The sequence below is a fragment of the Arachis ipaensis genome, chromosome B9 (genome assembly GCF_059453495.1).
Source record: "Arachis ipaensis isolate K30076 ecotype BB chromosome B9, ASM5945349v1, whole genome shotgun sequence".
NCBI classification, from domain to species: domain Eukaryota; kingdom Viridiplantae; phylum Streptophyta; class Magnoliopsida; order Fabales; family Fabaceae; genus Arachis; species Arachis ipaensis.
The window spans coordinates 157,128,580-157,148,198 of record NC_142444.1 but is presented as its reverse complement, the minus strand read 5'-3'; the positions used below and the strand labels follow the sequence as shown (position 1 = coordinate 157,148,198).

Sequence of the window (19,619 nt, the reverse complement as noted above, 5' to 3'; positions counted from 1 at the left end):
AATAGATGTACTAGATGATGAACTCTTTCAACCACTAGAATATATAATGTCTTTACAATTTTATTTACATTTAAAATTAATTTTAAAAATTATTTATTAAATAATTTATCATGTATAAAAATTAATTAATTTTAGTTTCGGGTTTAAATTCATTTTTTTTAAAACGAAGTCTAAAATCCTTTTATGTTTGAAGAAGTCTTGCCGTGGGGTGAAATCTCATGAAGCAAATAGTGACTTCAAGGCGTCAAGCATGAGTCAATTTCCTATCCATTATTACACCATGGCGTAATTTAATCATCTGTTGACTGTTGTGCTCTATTTTCTTCCACATTTTCAACCCTCCAATAAGCTTACGCAGCCTGTTACAAATGCCAAATCCGCCACTATAAATTTTCCACTGTGTTTGACATTCGATACAAGCGCTAAAGAAAAAGAATCAAGACTTTCCACGGTGGACTGCTAGGATTCAACATTTCAAAGTCAACTGGAGTGTAAACCACTTCAAATCATGCCTCATATATACAATTCCCCTGCCTCTGTTGTGCTTATCTATATCCATAATGGCTCCCTTTCTTATATTCAGATTACTGATTTCGTCTACGCTTCTTCTTCTTCTTGCCATGGCTGACGATGGAGAGTGTCCATCCTCTTTCCAGTGTGGGAGTTTTGGAACCATCAAGTTTCCTTTCACAGACTCACGACACCCACACTGCGGCGTGATGCCAATCCATGGCTGTGATGATCCAAATCCAGATGCCCTCAAAACCATTCAACTAACCAACACAACAACGTTTACTGTTTTATACGTGGAACCTCATACCATAACCATCAAAGATATTAATCTCTATTATTATTTGAGATCCAAAAGTTGCAAAACATTCAGCAACAACATAACTCTTCCTCGGATTCCCACCTCTCCATTAGGCTCTTTCTACATTAAATATAATATAACCCTCTTCAGATGCAACAAGTCCCTCACTCTCAACCTTCCGCGGCGTTTTCATAACTATAGAGTGTGTCCAGATTATAATATCTACTATGGCCCTCCAAATGAGGAAATTCCTAAGGGATTCCAGTGGCCAACCAATTTAACAGCATGTTCCAATATTCAGTTACCATTAAAAGATGAGTCAGATACTAGTGACCCATTTTCGTTTCTATCTGATGAGATGCAATTGGAAGTACTATTATCTGATGACTGTGCCAACTGTGTTCAGCACCAAAGTGGTCAATGTCAACTTGACACCCAAGGCAAATTCTATTGCGCCAAAAGTAAGCACTTACCACTATACACCGTTGAAAAGTATCCAAAATTAACCCATTTTTTATGGCTTGATAATAATTGTTTTTGTAACATCTTCTGCAGATAAAAGATCGGCTCAAAAGCTAGGACTAGGTAATCTACCTTCCACATAGCATTATTATTTTTCCAATTCGAGCTTGCTCCTTCATTTGACTTTTGCTAAACAGGTCCAAATTCTCTTGTGCATGTTCTTCCTGATATCTTAAATACTATATATATACCTCTCTCTCCGCTTCTTGTAGGAATTGCACTCCCGCTCTTTACTATAATTGGGTTGTTGCTGATTCTATGGCGTTGCAAAGCAAAATGCGGTATTGTTCTTTACTCAAATCCAGAACCAGAGAGTTGCAGTGTATACTTTGGGGTCCCTGTCTTCTCCTATAAGGATCTCCAAGTGGCTACAAAATATTTTGACCCTTCAAGAGTTCTTGGTGATGGAGGCTTTGGTACTGTTTACTATGGTACGTTAGAATCAATCAAATACACTCTCCTTTGCCATTCTCTACTCACTCTCCTTCGATAACGTCTAATTTCATCTCTGATTAATAACTAGGAAAACTCAAAGATGGACGTGAAGTAGCCATCAAGCACTTATACGAGCACAACTCTCGGCGATTAGAACAATTCATGAATGAAGTGAAGATCCTAACGCGTTTGCGACATGTAAATCTCGTGTCCCTCTATGGATGCACTTCATATCACAGCCATGAATTGTTGCTTGTGTATGAATACATTCCAAATGGTACTTTAGCAAGTCATCTGCACCATGGATCATCAAGATCTAGCTTTCTTCCTTGGCCTATTAGAATCAAAGTTGCCATAGAAACTGCAACTGCACTGGCTTATCTCCATGCTTCAGACATCATTCACCGCGATGTCAAGACCAACAACATTCTTCTAGACAACAGTTATTGTGTTAAGGTTGCGGATTTTGGGATGTCAAGATTATTTCCAAATGATGTGACACATGTATCCACAGCTCCACAAGGCACCCCTGGCTATCTTGATCCGGAATATCACCAATTCTATCAGCTTACGAGCAAGAGTGATGTGTATAGTTTCGGGGTTGTGCTCATTGAGCTTATATCTTCTAAGCCTGCAGTTGATATGAGTAGGCATAAGGATGAGATTAGCTTGGCGAATCTAGCCATAAACAAGATTAGAAAAGGTGCAATTGGAGAGCTTGTTGATCCTTTCCTTGGGTTTGAGTCAGACAGTGGCGTAAGAAGGGAAATAGTTATGGTGGCAGAATTGGCATTTCAGTGTTTGCAAAGGGACAGAGAATTGAGGCCCTCCATGGAAGAGGTGTTGGAGGCACTGAGGAGAACAGAGAGTGGGAAGGAAGAGGCTAAGGTTTCAGATGGCGATGTGCTTTCAGCAGAAGATGATGAAGAAGAGATGAAAGTGTTGAATGGGATGAAGGCAACACCTTCCCCTAAGGCAGTGACTGATAAGTGGGATAGTGAATCATCTATTACACCCAATATCAGTTCCCAATCAACCAACCAATCTAATGTTGATGTTCGGATTAGTTCACTTAATCAAGAAAAATGAAGTAGCGGGGTCTGATGACGATGAATTGTTGATGATAACACATAATTTTGTTAGTGAACTTTTTTAAAAAAATGCAAATCACTTGCTAATGAATTGACATGTAGTTAAAACAAATGGTTTTAAGCGGGGTGTAGTAATATTTTAGAAGTTTTTATTGAAGTTTAGACTTTAAAGTAATGAGTTGGTATGGTAGATAAGTAATTTACGAAATTTATTCATGATCAAATTATATGAATAAAATTAGGGTCCGTATGTTTACTAGCTTAATTCCATAATCATCTAAATGTAAATATAATTTATGTGTAAATAGTAAATACTGCAAGTCCCATATTTCATGATCAAATTATTGTGAAATAACTCTCGATTATCAAACTGGATTCTTAGGACTTTAGAATTTAGATGCACTTGAACCAGTTATTTAGCCTAAATAATTAGTCCAGAACAGAAGGCAACGCGTTTTGTAAAGTGTGAACTCTCATGCAGAAAATCTTGATTTGTAGCAATCAAACAAGTGTCGATATCCTCCCCAGTTCTTAATTCTTATCATTACGTAACTTCCTTGTCTGCTCTGCTCCATTTTCTTGTACACTTTCAAAATCTCCCAATAAACTATGACAATCTTTGTAAATATCATAATCAACATGGGATTACGGTACACACAAGTAAGCTTCCTAAACATACAGTTCCACACTGTTAGACGTTTTATACAAGTTTCTTCCACAAGCGCCAAACGAAGGATTAGAAAAGTGAGAGAGAAAGGGAAACAGCCTTTTGGATTGCATTTGGATAATTGGTTGGTCAAACGGAATTCTTGCGCCAAGGACTATGTTTGATTTCCAAGTCAACTGGCGTGTCAACAACTTCACAATATTCTTTCCATATATCCAGGTAATGTAATAAGTATATGCAGCACAATCCTTGCAGTTAAATGTCCTAAGAGTACCTTGCCTAGTTTCCAAATGGCTCCCCTTTTTCTGTTGAAAACTCTGATTCTGTGTGAGCTTATGTTTGTGTTTCATGTGAAAGCTGAGAGTGAAAAGTGTCCAACCTCTTTTGAGTGTGGGAAACTTGGCACCATCATGTTCCCTTTCACTGACTCAAAACGGCCTCAATGTGGCGTATTGGCCATACACGGCTGCCGTGATAACAATCCAAATGCCCAGCAAGTCGTATTAAACAACAAACCAAATGGAAGGTTTGCTGTTTTAGACATTGACTTTCATACCATAACGATAACCGATTTGGCTCTACATAAATCTTTGAAATCCCAATCGCAGACGCAGCGTTGCAAAGCCTTCAGCAATAATTTGAGTCTACCTCTGATGCCCAGCTCGCCCTTAGGTTATTCATACGCCAAATTCAATAAAACACTATTCACATGTCCTTCCAATAATCTGAGCCTTCCTGGGTCATTTTATAACTATAACAACTGCTCTAACTACCACATCTACTATGATGGCTTTCAAAGTCTCGGAGATTCTCCTGACTTACGGCGGCCAGGCCCTTTAGCAGCATGTTCCAAGATTCATTTTGCATTAAAAGACGTATCAAATGATACAGACCCCTTCTCATTTCTGTCTGATCAGATCGTGTTGGAAGTAGAATTATCCAGTGATTGTAGACACTGTATTCATCACAGAAGAGGACACTGTCAACTTGACTCCCAAGGAAACTTCCTTTGCGTCACAGGTATGTATTTATGCACATTTACACACAATTAATGTGAAATCAAAATCACACGCATGTATCTTCTGAAAATGAATCCAATTTTCTGTATTATTTCATTTCATTCTGACATTTTTTTTTTACTGTTTTGGCATTCATTGTATTCTTCCCAGATATGAGTTTGGCTATGAAGTTAGGACTGGGTACGTAAAATGTTCTTTCGACATAAGCATTTACTAATCTTGGAGGGGGAAAAACCTCATCACCCTTCTGCTTTGTAGTATTTATCCAATTAAGCCTTCATGTTTAGAGTAGATGGAAGAGTAATAATAATCCAGTTATATTGACTTATTAACAGGTTCAAATTACTCTTTGCAGGTATTGGAATCTCGGTAATAATTATAATCGGCGTGTTGCTGATTATATGGAGTAGGAAAGCCAGATGCGGTGTTGGTTTGTCCCCAAATACAGAACCAGAGAGCTGCAGTGTCTTCTTTGGGATCCCTGTCTTCTCCTATAAGGATCTTGAACTCGCAACAAAATATTTTGATCGTTCCAGAGTACTTGGTGATGGAGGCTTTGGCACTGTTTACTATGGTATGTTATTAGCATCACACAATCACCTTTCTTTATCTCAATGCACTATAATTGATTTCTTGACTCTATACTTTCGCATATAACAAATGTTAGGAAAACTAAAAGATGGACGTGAAGTTGCCATCAAGCGCCTATACGAGAACAACTATAGGCGTGTAGAACAATTCATGAATGAAGTTAAGATCTTAACTCGCTTGCGACATGCAAATCTTGTGTCCCTCTATGGCTGCACTTCACGTCACAGCCATGAGCTCCTGCTTGTTTATGAATTCATTTCAAACGGCACAGTAGCTAGTCATCTCCATGGTGGATCAGCAAGGCCTGCCTTTCTGCCTTGGCATATCCGAATGAAAGTTGCCATAGAGACTGCAACAGCATTGGCATATCTCCATGCTTCAGACATCATTCACCGCGATGTGAAGACCAACAACATTCTCCTGGACAACAACTTTTGTGTTAAGGTTGCAGATTTCGGGATGTCAAGACTGTTCCCGAATGACGTCACACATGTATCCACAGCTCCACAAGGCACCCCTGGCTATCTTGATCCAGAATATCACCAATTCTACCAGCTAACAAGCAAGAGTGATGTGTATAGTTTCGGAGTTGTGCTCATTGAGTTAATATCATCCATGCCAGCAATTGATATGAGAAGGCATAAGGATGAGATTAGCTTGGCAAATCTAGCCACAAACAAGATTAGCAAAGGTGCAATTGCAGAGTTGGTTGATCCTTCCCTTGGTTTTGAGTCAGATAGTGATGTTAGAAGGGGAGTAAATTTGGTAGCTGAATTGGCATTTCAGTGTTTACAAAGGGACAGGGACTTGAGGCCCTCAATGGATGCGGTGTTGGAGGCACTGAAGAGAACAGAGAGTAAAAAGGAAGAGGCTGAGGTGTCACATGGTGATGCGCATTCAGCAGCAGATCATGAAGAAATGAAAGTGTTGAATCAAATGAATGCAACACCTTCATCTTCTCCAACGGCAGTGACTGATAAGTGGGATAGTGAATCTACTACTACACCACCTAGTGTCACTGCTCAATCACGTATTCAATCTAAAAATAGGATCCTATTTTATAGAAGTTCTTAAATGAATTTTATAGTTGGAAGTATTTGTCATTAGCTCTATCTACCATTAACGGTTTAGTGTTTGTAATTAGCTATTTAAGCTCTAAGGCATTGTCATAAGATTATACAAGATTTTTCAATGAGTCACCCAAGAAGATTAATTCTAGTATTCTACAATCTACATACCCTATCACCTACATCATAAAGTCCCTATATTATTATCCCCTGCTCCAAACCTTCCTACTTTGCTGAATTCCAGTTGCTGTTGTTCGAGCCAATGACCAATTTAATGAGTAGAATATTAAATTTATTTTTGTAGTTATCATTCTTTCTTAATTTTAGAGTTAATTAGCATTGTTCATATATCAACTGGATGATAAGTCTTTACATTTGAGTAAAATTGCAGTCCAAGTCAACTAGTCGTTTTTAGTAATTTTCAACCATAATTATGAGGATAAGTTCGTTCATCGTTGCCACTAATTATGATGATAGTCGGTTTTGCATGCATTTTTTCCCCAACTGTTGCTCTCTGTTTGCCGTGTGTTCTGCGGGTTCAGCAAGTTAACAGGAAAAAAAACTAATAATAATAATAATAATAATTACAGTAAAGAAAATGAAGTCAACTGAAGAGAGTCAAGTTTCAATTAGGAGGCGCCGGTAATGATGATTTAAGGAAAGAAAGAGACCAGTTCAAAGTCAAGTAGCGTATCCATTAGTTTTGAAAATACTGTGATCTGTTTTGTGAAGAAGAAAGCGAGGAAATATTCTGAGAAGTTGTTGGTCTTTAAAACTCACGGTGTTTGGTATTTTGCATTACAATTTGAGGATGGTACTAATTTATGTTTTGCGGTTCTTTTTGGTTTCACATCTACTCCTCAACTGGGGTGTGAATGGGGACCGTGAAGAGTGTCCAGACTCGTTTGATTGTGGAAGTCTCGGCTCGTTTCACTTCCCTTTAACCACCGCAGAACGCCCTGATTGTGGTGCACTGGCCATCCATGGTTGCGATGATCATAAGCAACAGTCCCAGTACTTACTCATTGGAGGTGAAAAGTTTCCAGTTACACGGATTGGGAAGAAAAGTTTGTTCACTTCCAATCTTGTTTACGTTATTGACAATCATCTCTCCCAATATTTGGAATCAGGGAGCTGTAACGCCTTTACCCATAATATTACACTCCCTTCCGTCTCTCCTCTCATTGGTTTCTTCACTATCAGTAACAACGTTACTTTGTTCAAATGCAAGAGCAATCTCAACGTCAGCACGCCGCAAACTTACTTTAAAAATTCTACAAGCTGTGACTACGACATCGTTTTCGGCCCTCCTAATTCAGATGATGATGCATCTGTGTCCACGCACCCTTCCATTGCAGGATGCTCAAGTGTTGAGCTTCCCGCAGTGTATGGCCTTCCAATATCTGCAAACCCATTTGCGTTCTTAACTGCAGAAATTCCCATCCACTTCAATCCATCAGTTAAATGTGCCCAGTGTCGTCATGACACAAGGGTTCCGCATGGCCAATGTTTCCTTGACAGGGAAGGAAAACCTTACTGCGCTACAAGGTACGTTTCCATGCACCAATTGGCATAGTAGAAACTCAAGTGTAGTTAACTTCATGTAAAGTTAATAGTTGAGAGTCGTTAAATAATTTGAGAGGTTTGACTAAATTATCATCTAACAGCTCCTTATTATCCATTAACTTCACATGAAGTTAACGACACCTGAGTTTCTATCTTCCAAATTTAGTAAATAGGTCTTTTGCACGTCTGAAACAGTTCCCTATTTTACTTGCGCAGGAAGGACAAAAAAGGGACTCGGATGCTTGCACTCGCACTAGGTAATTTACATATTTTAATATCAAACATCTAACAGAGAGTAATTTCTACAAGGTTTTAGTAGAAGAATAACACATTCTTTTATATAGGAACCTAGCAAGTTTTTGAAACGTTTACCACGTTAGTTTAAACACCCTGCCCATAAATTAATTTTGTGTTTATGTGAACAAAAATGTAAGTCCATGGATGTCAACTACTAACTAAAATTGATGAAAATCCGCAGGTTTAGGTCTTGGACCTTGGATCATATTTGGGTTGATCCTCATTTTAAAAAACCACAAACGGAAGCAGAGTACCGCACACGTCCAACTCCAATCAACAATGGCTTCTGCTGATTCCAGCCATAGTCCTGATGTACAGACTGACAGGATCTTCTTTGGGGTGCCAATATACTCTTATAAGGAGCTTCAAGAAGCAACCAACAACTTTGACAACACCAGAAAACTCGGAGATGGAGGCTTTGGCACTGTTTACTATGGTCAGCAACCACATTCCAAATTCTACTAAATATATTCACCATTCAATGTTATTGATTGACTTGAGCATTGATCCTTGAAAAAAACCAGGAAAACTTGAAGATGGAAGAGAAGTTGCAGTCAAACACCTATTTGATCACAACTACAGGAGAGTGGAGCAGTTTATGAATGAGATTGAGATCCTCACTCGAATGCGCCACAGAAATCTTGTGTCCCTGTATGGCTGCACTTCACGTCACAGCCGTGAGCTACTTCTTGTGTATGAATACATTCCAAATGGCACGGTTGCTTCTCATCTCCATGGTACTTTAGCAAGGGCCGGTTTACTCACTTGGCCTATTCGAATGCAAATCGCCATAGACACTGCTACTGCATTGGCATTTCTCCATATTTCAGATATCATCCACCGTGATGTCAAAACCAACAACATTCTACTTGACATTGATTTTTCAGTTAAGGTAGCAGACTTTGGTCTTTCAAGACTGTTTCCAAACAATGTCACCCATGTCTCCACGGCTCCACAAGGAAGTCCAGGTTACCTTGACCCTGAATATTTTCAGTGCTACCAACTTACAGCCAAGAGTGATGTATATAGTTTCGGGGTTGTGCTCATGGAGCTGATATCATCTATGCCAGCAGTTGATCATACCAGGGAAAGAGATGAAATTAGCTTGGCGAATCTAGCTGCAAAGAAGATTCAGAAGGGTGCATTGAGTGAGCTGGTGGACCCATCTCTTGGTTTTGATACAAACCAAGAAGTTAAAAGGAAGATAACTATGGTGGCAGAATTGGCTTTCCAGTGTGTGCAAGTGGACAAAGAGCTAAGACCTTCTATGGATGGAGTTGTAAATGCACTCAAGAAAATTGGGAGTGCGAATTCTGAGCCTGAGCATGTAGAGAAAGGAGATGATAGTGCTGTGATCTCTCACAGCGAAGAATTAAATGGGTCGCAGGATTGGAATCAAGTTAGATTCTTAGTGAGAGAGAAGCTAAGGTCTTCACCAAACTCCTTGACTGAGAAATGGTCAAGTGAATCTACTACGCCTAATGCCAGTGCTTAATCACTCTTTTCTTGGGTAGTTCGAAAGAAATGCTTCATCACTTTTTTCTAGTAAAAATGTTGTTTTAGTTATATTTTTGGTAATCTTATTTTACCATATAAACTTATGCAAGTTCAGACCGAACGTATTTTTCTCCCTACAGTGCAATGCAAACTCTTTATACAAAATTACACAGAAAGGGCACGAGGCTATTATAATACTACTGTAATGAGGCTATACTTTTCCTAGTTTATATTCATTACTAAGATATCAGGCTAATTTTTTTTTGTTATGGAAGTAAAAGTTGTGATATACTTTAACATGGTAATTTTTTGTGTTTTTTAAAACTGTGGAAGTACACAAATTCCTGGCACCGATTTCTGTACTTAAAATTTTTTAATTTTTTTTTAACACAAATCCCTGGCACCGATTTGTGTACCCTACACAAATCCCTGGTACCGATTTGTGTACCTCTCACAAATCGGTCGGTCCGATTTCTGCTTCTCTAGTTAAACGATCCTACATTTAAGTATAACACCCCAAAAATCCACATTTAAGAAAAACACCACTACCACTCCAATATTAAAAATAAAAAATTCAAGATATCACTCATTGCACTCAAAATGACCTGGTGAATATGACAAACCAGAGCTAAAACTATACAAGTTTAAATTTAAATATTCAATTGTAATTCTTCTTACAAAAAGCCAACATAAATCAACGCATGAGTGATTAAACATTTCTATGCTTTGCGTACATAATAAGAAAGACTTTTTTAACCAAACAAAATGAGTTATTACAACATACAGCGTGATTAATGTGAAAGAAAAGGATGAGCTGTGGGGTTATAAAGCGGAAGATAAGAGCATCAAGTCACAAATAGAAATGTTGTTTTGATTGTTAAACAAGTAGAGTATTACTTTCTTGTCTTTATAGAAAGAAAGGCATTGGTAAATGTGGTCATTGACTCATTGGTCAGGAGTGACGACACTTTTTCTCCTTTGAAACAAAAAAGGAAAAGCAATGGCAAATGGCAATGAATGTGTTTGGTGTTTCCATTCCCAAAAGAGATCCCATGCTTCTTCCTGTTCGAATTCAAACTCACTTAACCCATCCATCATCAATATGTCCCCTTAACCACTTCATTTAAATACGATTCGCATATTTTTCACAAACAAACACACTCACTGAACATGGCCGCTCTCCACAAATTCAAGCTCTTCGCGTCGCATTGCGGCGTTGCACAGAGCCCAACCCAAAGCCCAAGAGCCAGCCCACTAGTTCAGCTCCGTCGCCCCAAGACCACCTTGCGCACGCTGCTGAGCCTGAGCCTGAGCCGGTCACCTCGGCCGCAAGAGCCACCGCTTCTGCAGGACCACGTGTCATTGGAAAAGCAGAGCAAGGATCTGATGATGCGGAGGCACTCGCTTAAGGATCTGTTCGTGTCTTCGCCGCCTAGAGAGGAGGCAGACCGTGCCACTGCTGCTACATTGTTGGGCTCAGTGGGTGTTGGGAGTATGGGCCTTAGTGGGCCAGGCCCATGGAGGGATGGGCCTGGATCGAGCAGCTCTGTATGGAGGGGTTTCCGTTGCAGGTCGTTACTGAAAAGGAAGGCTAATTGGCGGCCTCTGCTGCTCACCATTCCCGAGGACGACGCATAGTGATTCCCAGTTTTCCGATTTCCATTCCACCAACTCGGTGCATGCATTGTCATTTCCTTTTGTATCTTCGTCTCCATTTTTTGTTCTCAAATCCTGTTCTATCCGATATATATCACAATGAATTTCACCTCAATTTTAATTTCTAGATATGCGCAACGAATCCGGTATTGGTGTCCATATGTATAATTATTTTGGGTTTTTAACTTTTTATACTTGTGATATGAGAAATCATCATACTTTCACTTGAATATATCAAATCACATGGCAGGTAAGTTTATGTAGATTAATTAAATAAATATTTATAAATCTAAACTATTGGTCTAAATATAATTAGTTGAAGTGTTAACTGTATTGTGGAAAAGATTGGTCCTCATTATTTTGTTTAGAAGAAGAAACATGCATGCAATATTATTAAATTCGATCTGATAAAAGAGACGTGTAACACGTAATGAGTGGGGAGAGTAGAAGCATCGTTTTCTTGAAGCATGAACAATCAATGTCAATCAAAGGCGAAAGGTAGAGACAACGCATGCTTTTGGAAATATCTACAACCGGCCAATGGCTTTGGTTAGCGTTGCTTTATTCAGTCCAAAATTTTGAAGAGGGAAAAAAAATCTCGAATGGGCATAAGTAGGTTAGGAGGAAATTAGACATACACATGGTTCTTGATCAGCTATATACACTTAATAAGATTATCGTTACTCACACTCTATATTCTTGCAGTGCAAATAAGATGCTACACTTTAATTTGATTTATAATATCTTGTATATATAGGTGCGTATACCGAAAGGTGGCATATAGATGCTCAAATTGGCACTAACAAAATGTTTTGTTCATCCTTGTTGCTGCAGCAAGAAATCTAGATCTGCCTTAATTAATTTCGATATAGCTAATTAGTTAATACATTAATTCTTTTATTTAAGGTAGGTACACAAATAATCCTTTTGGGTATGATGAGTTGGCGCGTAGCTGGCTTTAATTGGCTTTTTTCAGTTTCAGTAATGGCCCGAAACAAATGATGACAATTCTAACGAGGATCCTTCAAAAGATCGACATGCACTTATCAGTGGACGTATATATGGCCTACTGCCGTGTCATTCCACAAAGATGAAAAAGCTGTTGAATACAATGGATATATATACTAGACATCAAACATCGATATATAAAAAAATAAAGAAAAAAGTCATACATGAAATTCCTCCAGATCCTCCCTGCAGTTTGTCCCCATTTCATGATAACTTAGCTGAATGCATAGCATCTTATTCATAAATATAAAACCAAAGAATACGTTTATATTGTATAGCATAATAGCCAAATTCTATCAATACTTGTTCACTCCTAACGACAAACAGCATTGTCCAATTCTATTTGTCCTATCCTTGTATCTCCCGCTATTCAAATCAGTTTAAAATATCACTTGGACTAGCTAGGTAGGTCCAGCTTGACCATTAGCCATTTATAGCATTCACATCTTAATTACAACTGCTTTACTTTATATTTTATTTTATTTTTTTGAACTGTTAGATCTAGTGCAATTCAGTCAACAAAAAGGACTTGACCATTTAGAATCAACCTCATCTCAAAACTGATTCGGAATTTAAATCTCAATAAAACCCTAGAATTTCTCACTTTTGAGTTTTGATCCACGTATTGATTACGAGTGTCTTTATAAATCTTTCTACTAAAGGAATTTCATCGCCAAGAAGGGCATGTTTGGCCTAATTTTCTACCTACGAAATAGGGAAAATTATTCTAAAGACCGTTAAGAAGATTTAATTATTAAAAAGAACCTTTAATACTAAATTTATTAAAAAAGACTAAATTTTTTTATAATATTTAAGAAGAAGAACCAAATTTTTTTATAAGGAGACTTTAATTATTTATTTATTTATTTTTTAAAATCTTTAATATATGCTGTTTAATTCTCAACACTATATAGATATATATGAATATTCACTTGGGATTAATTAGTTAATTAATTTAGGAAAAATTATTCTAAAAGATCGTTAGGAGATTTAATTATTAAAAAAGATCTTTAATATTAAAATTATTAACAACGACCAAATCTTTTTATAATATTTATAATATTTAAGAAAAAAGACCAAATCTTTTTGTAAAAAGACAAATATATCTTTAATTATTTTTTATTTATTTTTTACTTTTTTTTATAATTTTTATATTAACCATTTTTATTTTTTCTAAGATTTTAGTAATTTTTATTATTTATTTATTTATTTTTTCTGATCTTTTGTCTTTTTTTTTCGTTGAATAAAAATCACAAAAATAAATAAATAAATAAATAATAAAAATTATTAAAATTTAAAAAAAAATAAAATTTATCAACATAAAGATTATAAAAAATAAATAAAAAAAATAATTAAAAATATATTTATCTTTTTATAAAAAAATTTTGTTTTTTTTAAATATTATAAAAATATTTAATCTTTTTTAATAATTTTAATATTAAAAATTCTTTTTAATAATTAAATCTTCCTAACCGTACTTTAAAATAATTTTTTCTAAGAAATATTTGTATCATCACACTAAACAATAATTGAACATAATATGTCTTGTTGGTGGGGATTATTATTATGATATTTCTGTCTGACAACAGAACCTTATACTCACATAACACTGGTTCAGAATCAAGAAACTAAGGTGACACTTTCGATGGGATTGGTTCACTAGTTCACCTCAGATTACCTTGTTCACATGGATATGCTTTTTAAATTATTTATATCGATCGATAGGATCAAACTGGAGCAAGAAGTGATTTTCTGTCCCCTGGCCCCTGGGTTATGCAAATTGTCCTCTCACTCAGGGCCCATAATACGGCCCATACCCTAAATCCGCTCACTCATGCGCTTACCAAGGATATATTTTGCCAACACCAAAAAAAGAAGATATTTTGCTTTTAATTTGCTCAAAAAATGAAAATTAATCCAACTTGGCCTAGGAAGGATCAGGATTGAGCACTCAGGTTGGCGAATTTTGACAATGGTTAATAGTGTACCACTTGGAGAACGTGCCACCCTTCTTCCAATTTTGGGCACACAGATTTTATTTTATTAGTGTTAAGTAAACCACCATGAATGATTATTGTTAGCATACTCCAAAAAGAAAAGATAGAGTCTGAGATTCATGAATGATTGAGTATACATTATTGTTAGAATAAAATTAAGGCAATTTTCATGCATCTACTTTTTTATTGTTAGAATACCTAAATCATATTGTTAATTAATAAATATATATCCATACAAGAATATCTCCTTTATTTGTTATATACAATTATACACAATTATTGGTACTATATTTCTCTTGTCTCACTTGCTCATTGATTTTTCCAATCATGCCTTAAAATTTACTGCGTGCCCCGGCCACATGTTTTGTGAGATTCTGAGAAAAGATAATTCCCTTTGGTTATTTCATGTCAAGAAAATATAACATAATTCGACCTCAATAATTATTTGTACGTGAAAAAAAAATTACAAACTCATGATAAGTAAAATAATGAATTAATAATGAATACATGCATGCATCATATGACAGAACCATGGCCAAATTAAGGGGGGTAGCTATATTTAATTGGTTAAAATTCACAACATATACTACTAGTGTTGCACATGATGCTACAACACAAAAACAGCGCCTGAGAAACCCAACTTGGCCAGTTGTTGCTTTAGGAAAATTGGATAACCATTTATAAATAAATACACACAACACAACACAACACAACACACACAGCAATCTCAGGTCACTTTCAAACTTTGCATATAGAACTCCCAAACGACACTTCTTTTTCCTCCCAACTACTAATTTTAATCAGAAAACTCTATCCATCGGCCAAGAAATGCAACAATATTAAATGCTTCCTTCATTTTCATCCCCAGTTGGTGGCATCATAGCAGCCACATAATTTATATACTATATATATGTCCCACTATACTGCACCTGCTAGCTAGCTGCATCCACAATTCCACATAGAGATAAGAAGGACTACTCTGAGGTATTCATGCATATCCGGTGACCTAGCTATAATAATTCTAATATAAACAGTTAATTATTCCTGATATGAAAACTCAGACGAATGACAGCGCATAATGGTAACTGATAAACATCAGACATGAGATCTTTACTTGCAACGTGTTTATAACCATTATTATGCCTAATTCTAACCAATTACAAGCATATATTCATGCTAATTTTTCATTTTCAAAAAGGGTGCAGTAGTTGCTCTGTCTTTGTGACAAAAACTGAAAAGTGCTAATGACCTACTACTATTTCGGTTGATGGATACTTCTCTTTTCTAAGTTCTAAATATAATAAGTTTTTAATTTATTTACATTGTTAAGGAACTACACAGTTAAAAGTAATATAATCTGTCACATTGAAAGTAAATTCTAACCATAGAGGAATTTTATTTATTTAATGAGTAAAGTATCGTTTTTTTCCCTAACGTTTGGGGTAAGTTCTAAAGTTATCCCTAACGTTTCAATCGTCCTATTTAAGTTCTTAACGTTTTAAAATTTACTCAATGTTGTCCTGTCGTTAGGGATCCATTAACAGAATTGACGGCATGACAAAATTAAAACGATTTTGAAACGTTAGGGACAAAAACGATACATAAAATAAATTTTAATTTAATTTTATCTTTCAATAATATTAATTTTGTACTGTACATAGTATTCAATTATTTTTTAATTACATCTAAATAATTTACACTTAATCACATTACTTCCATTTTAAATAAATTTATTTTTTTATAATTTTAAAAAATTTTGATACATTAGAGACAAAAGATATAATTTATATTTTATTGTATATATATTATTTTTTTCTTTTATTGTATATATATTATTTTTTTCTTTTCTTAAAGTTTATATACTAGTCATTTTACAAACATTTCATGATAACTAAAAATTTTTAAGAGTAAAATTATATAAAAAAATAAATTTATTTAAAATGGAAGTAACGTGATTAAGTGTAATTTATTTAGATGTAATTAAAAAATAATTAAATACTATCTACAGTACAAAATTAATATTACTGAAGGATAAAATTAAAATTTATTTTTATGTATCATTTTTGTCCCCAATATTTTCGTCCTATTTAAGTCCCTAACGTTTCAAAATCGTCTCAATTTTGTCCCGCCGTCAATTCTGTTAACAGATCCTAACAGCAGGATAACATTGAGTCAATTTTAAAACGTTAGAGACTTAAATAGGACAATTGAAACGTTAGGGACAACTTTGAGACTTACCCCAAACGTTGGGGACAAAAACGATACTTTACTCTTATTTAATTATTATACTGCTTGGAAACTTGTGATAATATACCTTCACCTCGAGATTGAATATAGATGAAGAATTTTTAAAAATTACTTTAATTTCTTCGGAAGTGAGATTAAGGAATAATTTATCCTCCAAAGCTTCCCTTACTTTGCATTACAAGTGCAATGAGAAGTCACCATGTTCTTTAGACTTTAGTTGTTTACTAACAGACAAAATAGGGTGGCCTATTTTAATGAAAGACTATATATTTAGATCTACTATACTATAACTGGCGTAGTAGTAATTAATATCTTATAGATGGTAAGAGTATAGTTATCATCTAACCGAGAATATTGATGATTAAACTTTGACTATATATATGGAGCATCGGATACCTAAGTAACTAAAATAATTAATTATTAATAGAATGCACATAAGGCTATCTATCTGTATCTATATCTAATTATCTATAGTAGAATATAGTTGGAGGAGTAATGATACAACCACGTGGTTCTTGGTCCTTATATTTGTCCTGAACCGCGCATGAGCTTAGCTTCTTCCTCAAAATCATAAAAATATATATACACAAGATGATTAGTATTATAATGCTACCAATCTCTTACCACGGTTAATTTATTTCAAGGTTTATTACTCTGGAAAGCAATGGATACAGCTCGAAATGAGGCATATGTACAAATAAAATTTCTTTATTTCTTCGTGCTCCTCCCACTATGATAATATATTGATTGGGATTGTGAAACATGTTGGTATGTTACGAGGGTTTAACCCCATTTGCCAACAATAATATTATTGTTCGTGCAAGTAAGATGCTGATCCCCTAATAATAATTCATATATCAACGACCAATTTATAATCATTTTTTTTTAAACAAAAAACTCAACACAACAAGGTAGAGTAGTTAGAAAGTACAAAATTACTAGGTAACGAAAAAGAAAATTAAACTATAGTCATCTTTGGCATTGTCATCAACAACTAGAAGGATCAAAATCAGTTCACTCTTTGTAACTTCTAATCGACTTGTTGATAACCTCTGCAACACCTGTTTTTTGATTCCTGAATATTCTGTCATTCTTTTTCAGCCAAATATTCCGGATGATAGCACAAAATCCATCAACGGACAATGATCCGATAAACCTCTCTGCAGTCGCGTCTCATGAAACTCTTCAACCCATTCCATGCTAACCAACACACGATCAATGCGACTGCACGATTGGCCCCTAAACCAAGTAAACTTACTGTCATTCAATTCTAAATCCACCAGCTTCATATGCTGTATCCAGTTTCTAAAATCTTCCGCTGCTGCGGTTAATGTACTGGCTCCTTTCCTCTCATCCACTGTCACAACCTCATTAAAGTCACTCATGTGGAGATAAAGCTCAACTCTTTCCACACAGTCAGTTTGTTCTCTCTGACATGCGTACCATACATCAAACAAAACGCACAATTGAAACTATTATTCGTCAACACTCATTCCACACACAATCATCTCTCTCCTTTATAACAATTACTCGACTTAAACATCATGTCGTCCCACGTCAACAATAAACCCCAAGAAGCACCATTAGATCCCACAAATTTCCAACCCACCACATTATTCTCCGAAATTTGCATTACATCAAACTTAGTCACCTCCTGTTTCTTCGTTTTTATCAATCCTAACATGTTTACCTTATTTTTTCTCTTAAAACTTTTTACCATTCCTAACTTTCCGATACCCCCTAAACCCCTTACATTCCAACAACTGTAAATTATTTAAGCAATGTATTACACACTTTATTTCGATTTTTAAGACGACTCCTTCTTGCTTTCTCCTTTTGTTTTGCTTGCCTCTTTTTCTGTGCATCTGCTTCATTCTGAGTTTGAAGAATAGTCATAATATCTTCTTCCTCGTCATAAAGAATAGCTCCTAATTCCACTGCCAATAAGCCACTCTATTTTTAACCAAATCATCTTCCCAACTTTCTCCTTACTTTTTAGATCTGGCTCACTACCTACATCCTTTCCAGAACCTCCAGAGTCCTCCAAGTTTCTTAAATTTCCTTCCTCTTCAAAGCAATTTTCATTCATCACCGGATTTTCAACCCCTACATCTAATTCTTTCGCTTCAACATCCCTCATCCTACTTAGAGCAGTGTTCATCTTCACACTCCTGTTTAGCCTATTTGCGGTGGCACAGGTACCATTGAAACTCCTTATCTCCTTCTTACTCATTATTTTTCCTATGTGCCCGCATCCCTAATGCAGTTTCTTTTGTTGCTATATTGTTTCCCGCACCTCCGACAGACCCCAACCCGGCGCAGACTGATTCAGCAGTGACTCCGTGAGGTTCTCGCTCTCGACTATTTGCGGTGGCACAGGTACCTTTCAAACCCGCCTGTCGGTCTTCTGGCCCCTTTCACTGCCTCTCCCCCACCAGTCCCATTGGCTCTACATTGAGTCGCGCCCTCCATATCTCCTGCACAAAGGCCAGACTCTTCGACCCTCCCCACCAGTCCCATTAGCCCTACATTGAGTCATACCCTCCACATCCCCTGCACAAAAGCTAGACCCTTCGACCCTCCTCCCCTCGATGGCGCAATATCTCTGTCACATGCTCCCGCGATAGCCACCAATACAGCCTTTTTCTTTGGTAATGCTTTTTCTTTTTAAAAGTGTAGTATTTTTAAAAATGACTTTTAATAAACACAAGTAGCAATAATTACGTTTAGTAAAATAGCTTTTAAAATTTAAAAATATTATAAAAGACATAAATTTAAGGATTAAATTTGAAAATTAGTTAATATATGAGGTTATATTAGACATTTAAATTTTGAAAAGTACAAGCCAATTTTGAAAAACTCCACCTTAGTTGCTTTCAAAAGTATTCCGATCTTTTAAAAACTGCAAACACAAGCACATAATTTTTTTGATTTACCAACACAAAATGAGGAGCTTGTGCTTTTAAAAAGTATAAGTACCTTTTCGAAAAGCTTTACCAAGCCTGTATTCACCGTCGCATATCACTACAATAGCTTTCATTGCGTCCGAAACCATGCCTCTCTTCCATGCAAAACACGGCAATCCTCCCTACCCGTGTCAAGCTCCTCTTTGTGTCGTTTGGGTAAGCTTACTCCTTCATCACTACCT

The 19,619-nt window shown here is 36.1% G+C and overlaps 4 protein-coding genes across 6 annotated transcripts; all 4 read left to right on the top strand.

Annotated features, from left to right (window-relative positions):
* The first annotated feature begins 553 nt into the window (after nt 1–553).
* LOC107616166 (LEAF RUST 10 DISEASE-RESISTANCE LOCUS RECEPTOR-LIKE PROTEIN KINASE-like 1.1) lies at nt 554–3,200 on the top strand. Its single transcript, XM_021111084.2, has 4 exons — nt 554–1,272; nt 1,367–1,396; nt 1,546–1,764; nt 1,857–3,200. The coding sequence occupies exons 1-4, from the start codon at nt 561–563 to the stop codon at nt 2,855–2,857; spliced, it is 1,962 nt and encodes a 653-aa protein (XP_020966743.1). The 5' UTR covers nt 554–560; the 3' UTR covers nt 2,858–3,200.
* A 553-nt stretch (nt 3,201–3,753) lies between these two features.
* On the top strand, nt 3,754–6,373 carry LOC107619553 (LEAF RUST 10 DISEASE-RESISTANCE LOCUS RECEPTOR-LIKE PROTEIN KINASE-like 1.1). Of its 3 annotated transcripts, XM_088500158.1 has the most exons (5): nt 3,988–4,052; nt 4,135–4,546; nt 4,696–4,725; nt 4,901–5,119; nt 5,213–6,373. In XM_088500158.1, the coding sequence occupies exons 2-5, from the start codon at nt 4,180–4,182 to the stop codon at nt 6,208–6,210; spliced, it is 1,614 nt and encodes a 537-aa protein (XP_088356284.1). In that variant the 5' UTR covers nt 3,988–4,052; nt 4,135–4,179; the 3' UTR covers nt 6,211–6,373. The 3 variants fall into 3 exon arrangements, with proteins under 3 accessions (XP_016177329.1, XP_020966741.1, XP_088356284.1); XM_016321843.3 differs by having other exon boundaries at nt 3,754–4,546; XM_021111082.2 differs by lacking the exon at nt 4,696–4,725 and having other exon boundaries at nt 3,754–4,546.
* A 299-nt stretch (nt 6,374–6,672) lies between these two features.
* On the top strand, nt 6,673–9,763 carry LOC107616167 (LEAF RUST 10 DISEASE-RESISTANCE LOCUS RECEPTOR-LIKE PROTEIN KINASE-like 1.1). The gene is made up of 4 exons (XM_016318162.3): nt 6,673–7,751; nt 7,986–8,026; nt 8,248–8,502; nt 8,591–9,763. The coding sequence occupies exons 1-4, from the start codon at nt 7,015–7,017 to the stop codon at nt 9,559–9,561; spliced, it is 2,004 nt and encodes a 667-aa protein (XP_016173648.2). The 5' UTR covers nt 6,673–7,014; the 3' UTR covers nt 9,562–9,763.
* A 751-nt stretch (nt 9,764–10,514) lies between these two features.
* LOC107616910 (uncharacterized) lies at nt 10,515–11,346 on the top strand. Its single transcript, XM_016318789.3, has one exon. The coding sequence runs from the start codon at nt 10,734–10,736 to the stop codon at nt 11,199–11,201; it is 468 nt and encodes a 155-aa protein (XP_016174275.1). The 5' UTR covers nt 10,515–10,733; the 3' UTR covers nt 11,202–11,346.
* Nucleotides 11,347–19,619: the final 8,273 nt, after the last annotated feature.

Excerpts from the sequence above, each read along its gene's own strand:
- LOC107616166 (XM_021111084.2), top strand. The coding sequence starts at position 561 with ATGGCTCCCTTTCTTATATTCAGATTACTGATTTCGTCTACGCTTCTT. Across the intron at positions 1,273-1,366 it reads CAAATTCTATTGCGCCAAAA|ATAAAAGATCGGCTCAAAAG; the intron begins GTAAGCACTTAC and ends CATCTTCTGCAG. Across the intron at positions 1,397-1,545 it reads GGCTCAAAAGCTAGGACTAG|GAATTGCACTCCCGCTCTTT; the intron begins GTAATCTACCTT and ends CGCTTCTTGTAG.
- LOC107619553 (XM_016321843.3), top strand. The coding sequence starts at position 3,817 with ATGGCTCCCCTTTTTCTGTTGAAAACTCTGATTCTGTGTGAGCTTATG. Across the intron at positions 4,726-4,900 it reads GGCTATGAAGTTAGGACTGG|GTATTGGAATCTCGGTAATA; the intron begins GTACGTAAAATG and ends TACTCTTTGCAG. Across the intron at positions 5,120-5,212 it reads CTTTGGCACTGTTTACTATG|GAAAACTAAAAGATGGACGT; the intron begins GTATGTTATTAG and ends AACAAATGTTAG.
- LOC107616167 (XM_016318162.3), top strand. The coding sequence starts at position 7,015 with ATGGTACTAATTTATGTTTTGCGGTTCTTTTTGGTTTCACATCTACTC. Across the intron at positions 7,752-7,985 it reads AAACCTTACTGCGCTACAAG|GAAGGACAAAAAAGGGACTC; the intron begins GTACGTTTCCAT and ends TTACTTGCGCAG. Across the intron at positions 8,503-8,590 it reads CTTTGGCACTGTTTACTATG|GAAAACTTGAAGATGGAAGA; the intron begins GTCAGCAACCAC and ends GAAAAAAACCAG.
- LOC107616910 (XM_016318789.3), top strand. The coding sequence starts at position 10,734 with ATGGCCGCTCTCCACAAATTCAAGCTCTTCGCGTCGCATTGCGGCGTT.